General features: G+C 39.4%; 2 protein-coding genes across 2 annotated transcripts in view; one reads left to right on the top strand and one right to left on the bottom strand.

Annotated features, from left to right (window-relative positions):
* Positions 1 to 12,431, top strand: part of LOC114642081 (zinc finger protein 569-like) — a 49,244-nt gene extending 36,813 nt beyond the window's left edge. The window contains exons 3-4 of the mRNA XM_051921617.1: positions 1,878 to 2,636; positions 10,809 to 12,431. Of these exons, the coding sequence (XP_051777577.1) occupies positions 1,946 to 2,636; positions 10,809 to 11,434 (1,317 nt within the window). The 5' untranslated portion in view covers positions 1,878 to 1,945 and the 3' untranslated portion in view covers positions 11,435 to 12,431. The remainder of the gene's footprint in view (positions 1 to 1,877; positions 2,637 to 10,808) is intronic.
* LOC127526327 (gastrula zinc finger protein XlCGF7.1-like) overlaps positions 1 to 15,692 on the bottom strand; it is a gene marked incomplete at its 3' end in the record, with an annotated part of 246,987 nt that overhangs the window by 88,405 nt on the left and 142,890 nt on the right. The gene's annotated exons all lie outside the window — the stretch shown is intronic.

The raw sequence follows: 15,692 nt of genomic DNA, 5'->3' as shown, positions 1-15,692 counted from the left end.
TGCTTAGCTGAGAATTCAGGTTACATTAATAGATATCGTGTATACACTGGCAACTTGCACAACATTTAGTGGTCAATACTGCTTGAATAAATGTAAAAAATGTAAAAAAATATGTAAAAAAGTAAAAAAACAAAAATTGTTCAGATTTCGCCTGGCGTGGGGAATATTTAGGGAGTTGGCGGTTAAAGGGTTAAGACACAGGGGTTTAGATTTGCCATTCTAGCAATGCTGTGTGCGCTTGTCTTGGAAAGTTGTCTTGGTCTTCCAGACCTCAACTTGATTTCCACCATTGCTGTTAACTGCCATCTCTTAATAACGTTACCAACGGAGGAGGTGGCTACTGGGAAACTCTTTGCCATCTTCTATAGTCTTTTCCTGCTTTGTGACTATAAATTATTTTATTCCTCAGAGTGTTAGACAGCTGCTTAGAGGAGCCCATGGCTGCTAATTGCTGGGACAAGGTTTGAGGCGTCTGAGAGTTTATACAGCTTTGAATTTTGCATCTCCTGGCCATTCATAATGATGTACATAGTACCCTCCACAATGGCGGAGGCAATGAAACATTCTTGCATTTACTCCTTTAATCCACAGTTTAAAATTACAAATTAAATAATTCAGATGCAATTAAAGTACAAATTACTGATTTTCATTTAAGGGGATTTGCAAACATTTCAGTCACACCTTGTAGAAATGACAGCACTTTTTCTGAATCATCCTCCCCTTTCATGGTACCATAATGTTTGGGACAATTGGTGCCAGAGGTGTTTGTGATTCCTCAGGTGTGTTTCATTGCTTTAGTCTTGTAGTTCTAAGACACCTCAGCTTACTCTTACCTACAGACTGCCTTTGGTCTCTGTGGTTGCCATTGATCAACATGAGGGCAAGAGCTGTGCCAATGAAAGTCAAAGAAGTTGGAAAATAATAATGAAATCATTAGAGATATCGGAAAACCTTAAGATTACCCAATTCAACTGTCTGGGATGTCAATAACAAGAAAAAACACACTGGTGAGCTCAGTAATCACAAAGGGACTTGTAGGCCAAGTAAGACCACCACTGCTGAAGACAGCAGACGTTGCTGCAGATTTAATTTTGATCAGGACTTGCACCGCCTGATGGTAACGATATTGCATGTATCTCTCTACCGTCTTAAGCATACCATCCCATACAGATGGCATTACGTGGCTCAGTGACTGAGAGATTCCTCACCAGAAAGGCAGTTCACACTGAAAAGCTGTCATCGCCAAATCACCCACAGCTGTTAAGACCTGGGATTGTGTGATTTCTGCATGGTGGTCTCTGTAATGAAGGCTGCAGTTCAGCACACACTTCAAAGAGGATGACAGTAGGGAGTCTAAATCAGCTAAGTCATCATCATGAGCCAAAATGTCATTGTGATACATCAAAACTCACTTCTTGTGTAGCCTGTCAAACATCAGAATGTGAAATGTGTATTGAAATGAAATTTTCTGTTCAGTTCTTCGTTTTTCCACCTGGAGTTGCTAAAATACCAATACAAATAAAGTCTGCATGGGACTTACAAATGCTCAAAACTTGAGGGAACTTTGAGCCAATTTAAACGGCAAGTTCTAGTTTTATAAATCCTAACTTTTGCATAAGAAACAGCTTTCATATATGTGGCCAAGCATAAAGAAGTTTTATACATGAGGCTCTACTGAGCAGTTGTAATGAAGGACATAAAATTAACAAATTAAGTGTGTTTTCCAAGTGCAACAAAAGTTTTATAATTGCTTCTGCTGATCAAAGGTTGTTCTTAATGTCAGCCATCATGTATTTAATGTGAGTTAATGTTGATAATAAGGCAGCAAATTGAAAATAAGCGCTTTTCTTTTCCTTTTTGTTTTAAATTTTACACAGGAAAGAAAGATCACTGCAGTGTGGAATGTGGCAGAGAATTCTCTAACAGGAGTGCTCTTCAGATACACATGAGAGTTCACGCCGGAGAGAAGACATATTACTGTAATGAATGTGGTAAACAGTTTTCACATAAAGGCCATCTTCAGATACACACGAGAGTTCACACCGGAGAGAAGCCATATTGCTGTAATGAATGTGGCAAACAGTTTTCATGTATGAGCAATCTTCAGAGACACAAAAGAATTCACACCAGAGAGAAGCCATATTGCTGTAATGAATGTGGCAAACAGTTTTCACAAATGAGCCATCTGAAGGACCACACTAGAGTTCACACCGGAGAGAAGCCAAATTGCTGTAATGAATGTGGCAAACAGTTTTCACAAATAAGCAGTCTTCAGATACACATGAGAGTTCACACCGGAGAGAAGCCATATTGCTGTAATGAATGTGGCAAACAGTTTTCAAAAATGAGCAGTCTTCAGAGACACATGAGAGTTCACACCGGAGAGAAGCCATATTGCTGTAATGAATGTGGCAAACAGTTTTCACAAATGAGCAATCTTCAGATACACACGAGAGTTCACACCATAGAGAAGCCATATTGCTGTAATGAATGTGGTAAACAGTTTTCACAGATAGTCAGTCTTCAGAGTCACACAAGAGTTCACAAAAGAATAAAAACAGTAGCAGTTCAAAAATCAGTCCAGAAAAACAAGAACCCTTCAGGACTCAAGAGTGAGGTTCAGTCGTTTCCTGAAAACTAAGCAAACTAAACTATTGTTGAGAAATGAATCTCAAAGAGAGGCCATATTGCTGTTTGGAACGTGGCAAACAAATCTGTGAGAGCAGTACACTTCAGAGAAGCACCAGAATTCACACTGGAGAGAAGTACAACTGAACTGTCCTGACTAAAGAGTGAGGTTCACTCCTGCCTGGACAGTAAGTACATGTAACTGACTCAAATCCATCCTACTTAGTGTTGTGTCAAAAACAAATCAACATGGAGGAGAAATAGAAGTTTATATCCTTTTTCCTTTTCCAGAAACAAAATAAAGAACAGGGCGTCATACAAATGGTTTCTCACCAAAGCCCCTACATCCTCCACCATGTGCCTAGCTCTGTTTTCATAACGTACGTATTACATATAGAACTATCCATCCATCTATCCATTTTCCAACCTGCTGAATCCAAACACAGGGTCACGCGGGTCTGCTGGAGCCAATCCCAGCCAACACAGGACACAAGGCAGGAACCAATCCCGGGCAGGGTGCCAACCCACCGCAGCATATAGAACTATTTACAATATATTATATACATTTCATCAGAAAAAAAACACTTTACAATATACATAGCCTCACACAATAAATAATAGTTCAGCTTTATAATATTATACATTTTGCTATTTTAATATAACAAGAAATTAAACTTACCTTGACAAAATCAAAAAAAAAAAAGAACAGGGTTTCATACAATCAGCTTCTTGCCAATGCTTATTAAATAATAAATCGAATCAATTACTAATAATTATAAACACAAAATATTAATACAAAATCAGCAAAATAAAATATAAAATAAAAATTAAAATCCAAAATATACACATGATCATGCTGTACACCACGCCAAATTATGTTTTAACCCTGTGGCAGTGCACTAAAAGAAGAAATTCTTTTTTTTAAATTTTATTTTGTTTTTGTTTGTTTGCTTTTGATAATAAATCATACAAAACTGTATATAAGAACTCAGTGGGGAGGGGGCACATAACTTATTTAACACTCGAGAATTACCAAATAATATACATGTCAAATAAATAGAATAAAATTAGAAAAGGCTTGGAGAGAGCAGACTTACCTGTACAGCATCCACCATCGCCTGAGGGTGCCTGCCGTCTGTGGGGAGTCACATTAACTCTTTTAGGGCGAATGTCGACTTTTGTCGACAGGAGGGGTTGAAGGCTGATGTCGACAAAAGTCGACATCCAGGGATAGGGGGCGACAATCAGCTGTTAATGGCGACAAATCTCACTGTCACGTCACAGGCATTCCCTCTGTGCTTGGAGGAATGCTAGACTCGTTGACTCGGCAACTAAACCTTGTGTGTGCGTGAGTTGCGAAATGTAAACAAAAGCAAGATGGCACCGACATGTGAAAAGGCAGCAAAGCAAGTGCAGAAAAGAAAACACTCGGCAGACGTTGTTTTGCGCATTACCGCGGAGTCGGACTCTTGATTTTTCAGAATCGGATTTTATTGGCAGTGATCAGGAGATCGAGCAAGAGAGTGAGAAGCAGGCATCAGCTGATCAGACACCAGCCGATGCCACGCCAGCGGATCTGCTGCCAGTTGAGTGCCTTCGCGCAGCCGATGCATCTACGGCAAGGTTCGCATGGGGTAAATACAGAGACATTGATCCGTTGAGAGCCGATCTGGCTACCAGAGTTTACAAGACGGCATGGCTTGCTTTTGGACACGACAGATCACCAGCTGCTGTACTTCAGGCTGCTCTCTCCTGATGCTGCTTTTCAGCTACTGTCAGACGAGACAAACAGGTAGGCAGAGATTTTTTTTGAATCGCGGGCTGCGTTTGCATCGCATTCTCGTTTTTCAAAGTGGAAACCCACAACGAAAGACGAGATGAAGCGCGCTGTGGCATTACAAATAGAGATGGGACAGAACTAGTGATATAACTTCAGGGAGCATTGGTCCAAACGTGTTTTGTCCCCTGGTGGCTTAGGTACGTGCTGCTGCAAAGTTTTATTCACTTCTGTAATAAACAGAAGCAAATCCCATGGGGTGAGCCAGGCTATAATGCCATACATAAAGTTCATAAAGTTTCAGAAGATGAAAAGAGGTGACAATATGGTTTTCATGCAGGCAGAAAACTTGGTGGCAGTGGCATGGCACGATGGCAAATGGGTGACTTGTCTCTCTACAGTACACACTAACAATATATGTGAGAAAATGCAGCAACAGACAATTGAAAAATAGGCACCAAAGCAACACATATTGTAAGGAGTGCAATGTGGCAATGACTGAAATTGGCTGCTTTGAGCGAGATCAGACTTTGCTGTGTAAAATGTATGTGATATGTATGTGAAATCATAGAGTATGCAGGCTCATACAACATGCAAGACAGTAACATTTGTCAAAAGTAAATATTTTTTGTTGATTTGATATGTTAAACAATTGCTTTGTGTTCTTTTTTAAAAAATGTTAGTTTTTGGAAAAATATTCAGCCCTGGGAGAAAAGAAACAAAAAAAAAATTAGCCCTAAAAGAGTTAATTAGCATCCGTACTCCAAAATATGACGCTAAGTTTACACAAACAATTGCTTTTTGGAAAATTCATACCTAAAAGATACAAAAAAATTATAAAGACAGAATACACTTTGCTACACATATTGCCCTACTGGATGTGCCAACAATTCTCACAAATCGGAATCTTCTGAGCCACAAAGAATTCAGACTGGGTGCCACCTCCAGAAGTGGGCTTCATTGGAAAAGATCTACACTGGGGGCTATCAACCCTTTGTCATGGCATACCACCCCAAAAAATATAAATGTTCTGAAATACCTGCATTTTATTTTTGTGTTAAATTATTACTGAACTGTTGTTATGTTAAACTAAAGGTGGAATTTCTTTTTTCATCCAGAAAATGTTCTTTCAGAGAGCTTTTATAAGGTACTAGCAGGAGTACCCGCCGTTGCCCAGGAATCTCTAACCGTTGAATTTCCCAAATGAAAGAAACAGAACATAGAAATAGAACAAACAGTTTTCTGATTCACATTTTATTGTAAGTTCCTCCATTTTGGAATGTGTCTGCTGTGGCGTTTGAAACGCCCTTGAAATAGACTGTTCTCTGGCATCTGAACTGGACCGTGAAATTGTACATCTTTTTTTTTTTTGGTGACATGGGTATTTTCGCATAAAGCAGGAAAATTATAATGTATTACGTACGGAATATGCACCACAGTGAGATGAATTTACCTTATTTACGCTACGTTGGAAAGCAAACAAATCATAGACATATATAGATAGACGGCGCATTCACTGTGTTGCCCAGTCGACACGATACGTCAGAGCATCCGCCATATTGCGAGTGGCAAAAGTGCCATTTAAACTAATACAGGTAGACGTGGAAACCGGGTTTTCTGATGAAAAAAACAATAACGTTTAAAACAGTATCGTTTACATACAACAGATTTTGGCGAATCGTTTAAATGTAATTATTTATATCCATTTATACACTAATAATGGCAATTATTAAATAATACTACTAATTTTTATTATTATTAAATAATTCCTCCCATATAAGTAACATTTCTCGGACTGCCTTCCATATCTGAAACATTTCTGGACTTTGTCCTGTTCTTACACAACACAGTACTGAAGTATCAGTTAATGCCCGAGTCACCTCACGTATAGATTACTGTAATGCTATTCTATCTGGCATCCCACAAAAACGTATCCATCACTTACAACTTCTTCAAAATTCTGGTGCCAGGATAATAACCTGCTGTTCTAAATCCACTGAACATATTACACCGATTCTCTCTCAACTTCACTGGCTCCCTGTTAACTACAGAATACAATACTAAATACCGCTCTGAACATTTAAAGCTCTCCACAACCTCACTGATCTCCTACAGACTTGCACTCCCATCACTCACTCAGATCCTCATCTGCAGCTCGACTTTCTGTACCACACATCAGACTCAGTGCTATGGGAGCTCGAGCGTCTCTCATTGTGCTCTTCTTCCCTCTCATATTCGTCAGCTCGATTCAATAACACATTTTAAAACTGCCCTCAAAACTTCTCAAACTGGCATACCAATTGTGAAGTTTGCACTGTTGCTGCCAGTTATCTTTGTTTGTTTGATAATTATTGTTGTTTATCATTCTCTTGTTTTAATTTTACTAATGTTGTTTAATTTTATTGTAAGGTGACCTTGAGTGATAAGATTATAAAATGGGATTTTCTAATGGCGAAGTATAACCAAAACAATTGTTTAGCCTCACCTATGAAATGTAATCTCTGTGATCTGGTTTGGAGCGTACAGCGGTTTGTACAATCCCAAGCAGCACATGCGTGAGGCATCTTTATCTATTACTTCACTCCACAGCGGTGCCACTCGCAATGTGGTGGCGACGTTGACGTATGATGGTGCTGGTCATGAGGCGTTTAGTAATTCTATGTCTATGGTCGGCCTTCTCATCCTTGAACACTTCCGCCATCTCTTGGCAATTTAAAGAAACACAGGTAAAGAGCGACGCACAGAGACCAAAGCTGCCGCTAGATGGCGCTGCAGTGAACTTCTGTTGCAACATATGGCCATCTTAAGTTCAGAGACGTGTGCCGAACGTTGTGTTGGTGAAATGGTGCCCTGCGGTTCACCACGAACATTTTTCCCAACCAAACATACCCCATGACCTTCTCCTGGTCACAAAGGAGCCCCATGCCCAGTTTGGTGGCGATCAGACGCCTGGTGCAGATTTGTATGGGGGACAAACAAACAAACATACATACACACATACATCGACTCTGCTTTATATATTAGACTAGCAATGTTAATGCGCTGAACTGGAGGAGATTAGGATTTTGTAAGTAATGAGCGATGTAATGAATTTAATTTAAGTAACGTTTCCCAGCACTGGTCGCTTGTGAACTTTTGTTTTTGTTTGTGGGATATCATCACTTCAACAATTGGTGGAAATAAACTGAAGTCTGCTTAAGCAACTGGTTAAATAAATAGGCAGAAATGCAATAATGTTTAATTTTTCATTTTCATATCACTTTAAAGACAGAATTATTGACATAACCAATCAAAGATCCAACTAATGTGCATTGTTGTGTGGCTCAGAAGTATTAATTAATTAATCCTACTTTGAGCCATTCACTATTTAGAGTTGTACTGTTTGTTCATTTGTTTCTGTTACACAAAACTGTTCAATAAAGAAACCAAAATAATTTAATATACATAGGCAACTGATTATTAAAACTGTTTTGTATTAGAAAGTAATCCCTGAGTTATTTGTGCTTTAATGAAAAATATTAATTGCTTGAAGGAAATATGACAAATTGCAATTAATACAAAGTGACTTTCGATTACAAATTTAAAATGAGAGATTAATTGCAATTGAATTTTTAATCATGCAAACACATAATTTAGAACCATTACAAATGATGATAATCATAATAATTGTGTACAATATCCAGCGCCATTTCTTGCTCTATGAAGTCTCTACAGAAGCAGAGGGCCATCGAAGCCACTAAGGGCCCCCAAGCTGCAAGTTCAGCCTCAGTATATTTGTGGAGTATGAACATCACCTGTCTGTGTGTAGCCAGCTAAGCCCCGTCATGTGTTTCATGAAGCACTTACAGTATGCTTCTCAAACAGTGCATGCATCAAACTGCTGTGTGTCTGTGGCACCAAATCCTAATCCCTGATAAGAAGGATGAGGCAGACCAGAATTATGGTAGAAAGATCTCAATTAATTGCTGAACGTTGCAAAGTTAGGAATTGCTGCAATGGATTTTGTAGCGCTGTCTAGTTGCAGACAAATATTTGTGTGGTTTCTGAAACGGAGCAAATACAATGACGTAAAATAACTCACAAAATAAAGGCTCAGAGAACGCTAAAACAGGTAATGCCCAAAAAGGTCAGTAGATGGCAACAGAAATTAACAGAGCGCTATGACGTGCAGTCATTGGCAAAAGGCACTAAATAAAACTTACTAAATATGTTAGCACTGTACAGACTCAGACAAATCAGTACTTATAACATCTATTACCAAGTCTGTTTTCTTGAAGCTCTTGTATATTAATATGTATATGTATAATAATTGACATAAAGGGTTGTCTGAACATGTTAGTAAAACAACGTTACGAGCTTTTTCATTATTTGCAAAAAACTATTTCTAATAAAATAAACAGCAAAGCATAACTTTTATCAATTAGACGCACACAAAGTCAACAAACAATTGAATAAATGCGGGTACGTGCAGACTCCTGGAAGTACAGCGTTTTCCACGTATCAGATACAGAAATAATGTGCGCATTGGCAGAGAAGGTTTGGCTTGTGTTTGTGAGGTAATCAATTCAAAATCAATGATTATCAGCTGACTGTCTTGTCGTGCTATGAGTGACGTCTACCGACATGTTTGATAGGAAAGCTCGCTGACACCGCATATCATGAGTAGCTTATTGGATCGGCAGAGCTTGAATTGCCTAGTGATGGGCAGAGTGAAGCCTCACGCAGCACAGAAACATCTGAATCATTTGTGTCGAAGCATTTGACACTCACCTCTCTAGTGACACCTCCTGGCCATTCGCATTAACTTTACACAACTCAAACACAAACTCGTGATCAAGTTCAATGGCTTCTGTTCAACTCTAATGCTTTTAGTTTTTCGCTGCTACAGACTGGCGACAAAGAGAGGGACTCGTCAGCGGCTTCCAGTGTCTGAAGTGTAAATAGACATTTATTTAGTTTCATGTGTATAACAAAACAAATCATATGAGTAACGATTTCAATTGTTATTTTGGTTGATGATTGCAGGTTTATGGGTTTAATTAATTAAATATTAAATTAATCAGATGGAATGTGTTCTTACTTTGAGTGGGGGGGGGCTACACGGTAAATGTGTTAGTGACTGGGATTGCGCCTCTGTAACTAGAAGATTGATTAGGAATGATACAGACTGGACAACTATCGCCGCACTCGTGGCTTAGCAAGTATGTGTGAACGATCGGTTCCCGGTGAATTCGTGATGCGGGCGATCCTAGCTTAAGTGCACAGATGAGGAGTCGTCTGCATCCATAATTGTCCCCGTGATAAATAGAAGCACGAGGCGGCTAGGGGGAGAACAGGAAAGAACAGGAGGTTAATGGAGAAGGAAGCAGATAGAGGAAAGCCAGTGCAGGAGAACGAGAGCAGATTCGATGGATCAAAGGCAGGCAGCAGGGAGGTGAACCCCTGCAGATGAGTGTTTGTTTGGCAGACTCGGTGGGGATGAAGAAAGCAGTCGCTCCAGCTAAGCGATCACAGAGCTGGAGTGACTGTTATTGAAGACTGGCCATCGAAAGGCAGCGGCAGTCGTGGAGGCATTGGGCTGGTTTAGCTCCAGCGTGAGCATCCTGGCCGCTGTGGAAAGAACCCAAACCTCGATCCGTATGGAGCTTGACGTAGCCAGGGATCGGAGGGCTACCGGACCAGTGTGGAAGGCAGCTGCACCTGCAAGTAGGGTGACTCCCCTGTTGTGCGAAGCCCGATAGGAGAAGCAGGGGAACCGCCAGGTAGAAAGAAGGCACCGTGGAAAATTCATAAAGGAATATGTAAACGGAAATCAATCTGAAAGTAGGAGCCCTCTCACCTTCCAGGAAAGAAGGAAGTGCATACATATAATACAAAGAACGACGCACAATTACATTTTTTTTTTTTATTCTATTTTATTTTAACAGGCCAGTTAATCCATCGGCCGGTTAAAGTGAGGCCAGTTAAGAGGGATTGTACTGTATTTGACATGACACTCTCCAATGTAATGATGGGTGATGATTATTACTTTCTACCTGCAATAATTAACAATATATAATTTTATAATATTTTAAGAATATGATGACAAAATGATGATGCCATTCTGTAATGTAGTTAAAATAATCAAAATAGTCTTGTTGATTTTGCCTGTCACATGTGATCTATTTTATTTTACTATTTTAACTTCTTAGATCCTATAATTGTAGTCATGTGATGAGTACTTGGAATACAAATGAAAAAAATTAACAAGTTGAATCTCTACTTGCAACTTAAATCTTATGATTGCTCATGCTTATCAAAGTTTGTTCATAAATTAAACCAATATATATTTAGTGTTGTAAGATAATGTCAGTATGAAAGTGGTGGGTTTAAAACTAAAAATTCTCTTTTAAACTTTATACAGGAATCAAACTTCACTGCTGTTCTGAATGTGGCAAACAGTTTTCACTGAGCAGCAGTCTTAAGAGACATCAAAGAATTCACTCAGGAGAGAAACCATATTGCTGCTCTGAATGTGGCAAGCAGTTTTCACTGAGAAGGTATCTTCAGATCCATCAAAGAATTCACACAGGGGAGAAGCCATATTGCTGTTCTGAATGTGGTAAACAGTTTTCAGATAGAAGCAGTTTTCAGCGCCACAAAATAATTCACACAGGACAGAAGCCATATTACTGTTCTGAATGTGGTAAAACATTTTCACAGAGAAGCCATCTTCAGCGCCACAAAATAATTCACACAGGACAGAAGCCATATTGCTGTTCTGAATGTGGCAAAAAGTTTTCACAGAGAAGCCTTCTTCAAAGCCACCAAAGAATTCACACAGGGGAAAAGCCATATTGCTGTTCTGAATGTGGTAAAAAGTTTTCACAGAGAAGAAGCCTTCTTCAGAGCCACCAAAGAATTCACACAGGGGAAAAGTCATATTGCTGTTCTGAATGTGGTAAACAGTTTTCAGATAGAAGCAGTTTTCAGCACCACAAAATAATTCCAACAGGACAGAAGCCATATTGCTGTTCTGAATGTGTGTAAAAAGTTTTCACAGAGAAGCAGTCTTCAGAAACATTAAAGAATTCACACAAGAGAGAAAAAATGACACAAAACTCCCCCACTTTGTCCACAGATGAACACAGTACAATATGCTAAGCAGCAGAAGAAAGAATTCATAAAGTTTGATGAAAACAAAAAAGATCTAATTGGGGAAACTACAAGTAAAGTGGTAAATACACTGCCCTCCTCCAACAGCCTCAGGTGGAACAGAACTTACTCATGCATGGCTTATGAGGGGTGAACTAAGACCAAAAGACGTACGCCTCATCATAGGTGCACAAAACAGTGCCTTGGACACAAATTGTATCAGATCAAATATAGAAGAAAAAAATAACCCATAATTGTCATTCTGCCACAAGAGCTAGAAACAGTCACACATCTTGTTGCTGGGTGCGAGCTACTGATTTCTGAAGGATTATACGCTGCACAACACCACAGAGTGGCCAGGCTCATTCGCTGAAAACTTGGTAAGAAGTACAACTTACCCTCACCAGAAAGACACTGGGACCACAACTCAGACCGCACAATGGAAAATGAGGAGGTGCTGGTCACTTGTAGCACATCAATACTGACTGACTAATAATAGAGGCCAGAAAACCAGATGTAAGAAATCCTGGATAACAGAAGTATTAGCTCCTAGTGATTAATCAGTCCGAAGAATGGAGAGGCAAGAAAGAAACAAAATACAGTGATACCTTGACTTACGAGTGTCCCAACTAACGAGTTTTTTGAGATACGAGCAGTCTCTTAACTGATTTTTTGCTTTGAGTTGAGAGCTAAAATTTGGGTTACGAGCCAGCTTCAGATACCCCAGCCCACCGCTAGCACGTGCAGCTCGCCACAGTGAATGCCCCAACATCCCGTGACTCACTTGTTCACTTTAAGCAGTTAGCTCGCAGTGGAAACTTCAGTGTTGTGCTAGCAGTTATTTTGCAAAGCTTTGTTTTTCCAACTATGGGTCTGAAGAAAGTGAGTACGAAGGACAGTGCAGAGAAGAAGCCGCGGATGATGTCCATTGAAATAAAGAAAGAAATTATTGAAAAACATGAGCAAGGTGTGCGTGTAGTCGATTTGACGAAGCAATACGAGCATAGCACTTCTACAATCTGCACCATACTGAAGCAGAAGGACTCGATAAAGGCTATAACGCCAGCCAAGGGCATTAAAATCATTTCTAAGCAGCGGACATCTATCCATGAAAATATGGATAAGCTGCTGTTTGTGTGGTTGACGGAGAAGCAGCTCGCAGGAGATACCATGATGGAGGCTATAATCTGCGAGAAGCCACGAGCAATTTACACTGATTTGCAGCCGCAGACCCCAGGCACTTCAACAGACGAGGCATCGGGCGAGCTGTTTAAAGCCAGTCGGGGCTGGTTCGAGAATTTTACAAAGAGGACCAGCATTCACTCCGTTGTCAGGCATGGTGAGGCAGCGAGCGCGGATATAAAGGCAGCTGAGGATTACCTCAAAACTTTTGCAGGAGTTATAGCGGCCGAAGGATGCATCCCCCAGCAAGTCTTCAATTGTGATGAGACAGGACTCTTCTGGAAGAAGATGCCAAGGAGGACTTCTGTAACAGCAGAGAAGAAGAGGATGCCTGGCCACAAACCCATGAAGGACAGGCTAACCCTCGCCAATGCGAGCGGCGACTGCAAGATTAAGCCACTGCTCGTTTATCATTCAGAAAACCCCAGAGCCTTTAAGTCACAAAAGATTATGAAAGAAAGACTGCAGGTTATGTGGAGGGCAAACCCTCATCAATGAGCTCATCGAGGAGCACTCTGAAGAACTGACAACGGAGGAGCTAAAGGAGCTACAGACGCAGCAGCACACAGAGGTTTTGCAAGAAATAAGTGACGCGGAGGAAGTTCTCTACAAGTGAGATAAAGGAAATGTTGGGAATGTGGGAGAAACTTTCAGACTTTATTCAAAAGAAACACCCAGAAAAAGTTTCAACTGGGCACGCGACTGTGCTATTTAATGACACTTGCATGACTCATTTTAGAAACATTCTGAAAGGGAGGATGAAACAGACCTCATTGGACAAGTATTTTTCGAAAATCCCTGCAGATGAAAGTGAAGAAGGTGCGGCGAAAAGGGCAAAAAATCAGTGAATAACATTCAGTTCAGCCTTTCTCCACCACCTCCGTCAGCATCTTCAACTCGTCTGCTCTCCAAGGTAAATGCTGTACAGTATACATTGTGCCTTGTACTGTACTTAATAAAACCAGTTTATTGCAGTACATTCTATTGTATTGTGTTTTTAAACAATATTCGTTATTTATAAGTATATTTTTCTTATTTAAAAACGTAACAAAAAAATTGTAGTGTGTTTTGGGGGTCTGGAACGGATTAATGACATTTCAATTCATTTAATGGGGAAAATTGTTTTGAGATAAGAGTATTTTGACTTACAAGCTCGGTCACGGAACGAATTAAACTTATCTCAAGGTATCACTGTACCAAGAAATGCAGTCTGAGATATGAAAAATGAAATGTGGAACGGAAAACAAAACGGAAGAAGTGCCTGTTGTTCTAGGATGAACAGAACTGAAAGAAAAACATTCAGGCCCATCGTGACAGTTTACAATAACTCCTTATGACCTACAAAAAGAAGCCTTATTAGAAACAATGCAGGTTGTACACCGAGTCCTTGAGGGAAACTTACGAGAGTGAGAAGTTAAGCAGTACAATGAGACTGTCCTGACTAAAGAGTGAAGTTCACTCCTGTTTTGAGAGTAAGCACATCAAGAAAATCTGGAAGAATTAAACCTGAGAGAAGCTGAATTGTTGTTCTGAATGTGGTAAACAAATCTGGCACAGAAATCCTCTTCTGATGAACATTAAAATTCACGCAGGAGAGAAGCCATGTGGGTGTTCTGAATGTGGCAAACAGTTTTCATGGAGAAACAACCTTTTGGATACAACAGCAACATTTATTTGTGTTGCACATTTTCATATAAACAATGTAGCGCAAACTGCTTTACAAGATGAAATAAGAAGGAAGTTTAATATAAAACAAACCAGATGAGGCAATAATATACAGTATGTAACAGAGAAAAAGGTAATGTTGAATGGCCAAGTGGACAGAAAAAAAGCAAAAAAGAAAGAAAACTCCAGTTTGTACCTAAATCAGTCCTCATGGTTTACATGCTTCACATGAAGTGTAGCTGCGTTTTCCCAAAGTTTCCAAAATTCAGCAGCTTCAACTTAAAAAATGGCATTCAACAAAAGCCTGACGCACAGAAATGATTCCACAGACAAAATATCTTCATTTTTAAAAGTTTAGTTAAGTTTGAAAGTAAAACAGTTCACACAAAAAAGAAAATTAAAAATAGCAAAAAAAAGGAAAGATTATAATAAGAAAAAATTTAGTTCTGAGCTCAATTTTGTTACATCTTAAATCGTTACTAATTACTTATAATTTCAAAATGGTCAGAAAGCTGTATGCTTATCTCATTTCTAAACTTAAATGGGTTTATCAAGTCCCTCTTTACAGGGACCTGTTCTGTTATATGAAGATGTTGATGATGATGGCCATGTGGACACCTGGGACATCCGCCATTCAGTCCATAAACACGAGGCAGTGTGGTATGTTGATCAGGAGGTGGTGGAGCTCATCGTCACCACAGAAGAAATGGAGAAGACAGCAGAGAATACTACAGATTAGTATGGAACTGCACATCACAGAGGAAAATGACAATCCAGTGTCCATTTAGACTAACAGGGATACAACTAAAATGTAGCTATGAAAAAGCCATTTTAAAATAATGGGTGGTTATCATTATTTTTAATGTTCTGCAGTATTAGCCTGGTGAATTTCTGTTGGTAAAGTATTTTAAATTTTAGGTGTGTAAGAGCAATAGGCCACCTCACCAATTCTTTTCAGATTGGCTCTTGAAATTCTAAGTAGACCTTCATTTGAAGATCTGAGGTTCTGACTGGGAGTGTAAGGGGACAGACATTCTAAAATGTAGGACTGGGTGAGATTATTTAAAGCTGTGTAAACCATTACAGTCCATCTCCTACTTACAAGCAGGTTCCATTCCAGCAGTCTGTTTGTAAGTCCATTTTGTTTATAAATCGAGCACGTATTGGCATCTGTTGATAAATGTTTTAGTTTCAGACGTCTCTTGATTTGGACATATAAACAATGTTTTTTGGTAGTTTTTAATGTGCTTTGATCACATTACAAGTATTGTACATGAAATAGTTATTTTTATTATCATAAAGATCT

This window comes from Erpetoichthys calabaricus (assembly GCF_900747795.2).
Source record: "Erpetoichthys calabaricus chromosome 1 unlocalized genomic scaffold, fErpCal1.3 SUPER_1_unloc_10, whole genome shotgun sequence".
Taxonomy (NCBI): Eukaryota; Metazoa; Chordata; class Cladistia; order Polypteriformes; family Polypteridae; genus Erpetoichthys; species Erpetoichthys calabaricus.
Note: the sequence above shows the minus strand (reverse complement) of the source record. Positions and strands in the feature narration are given on the sequence as shown.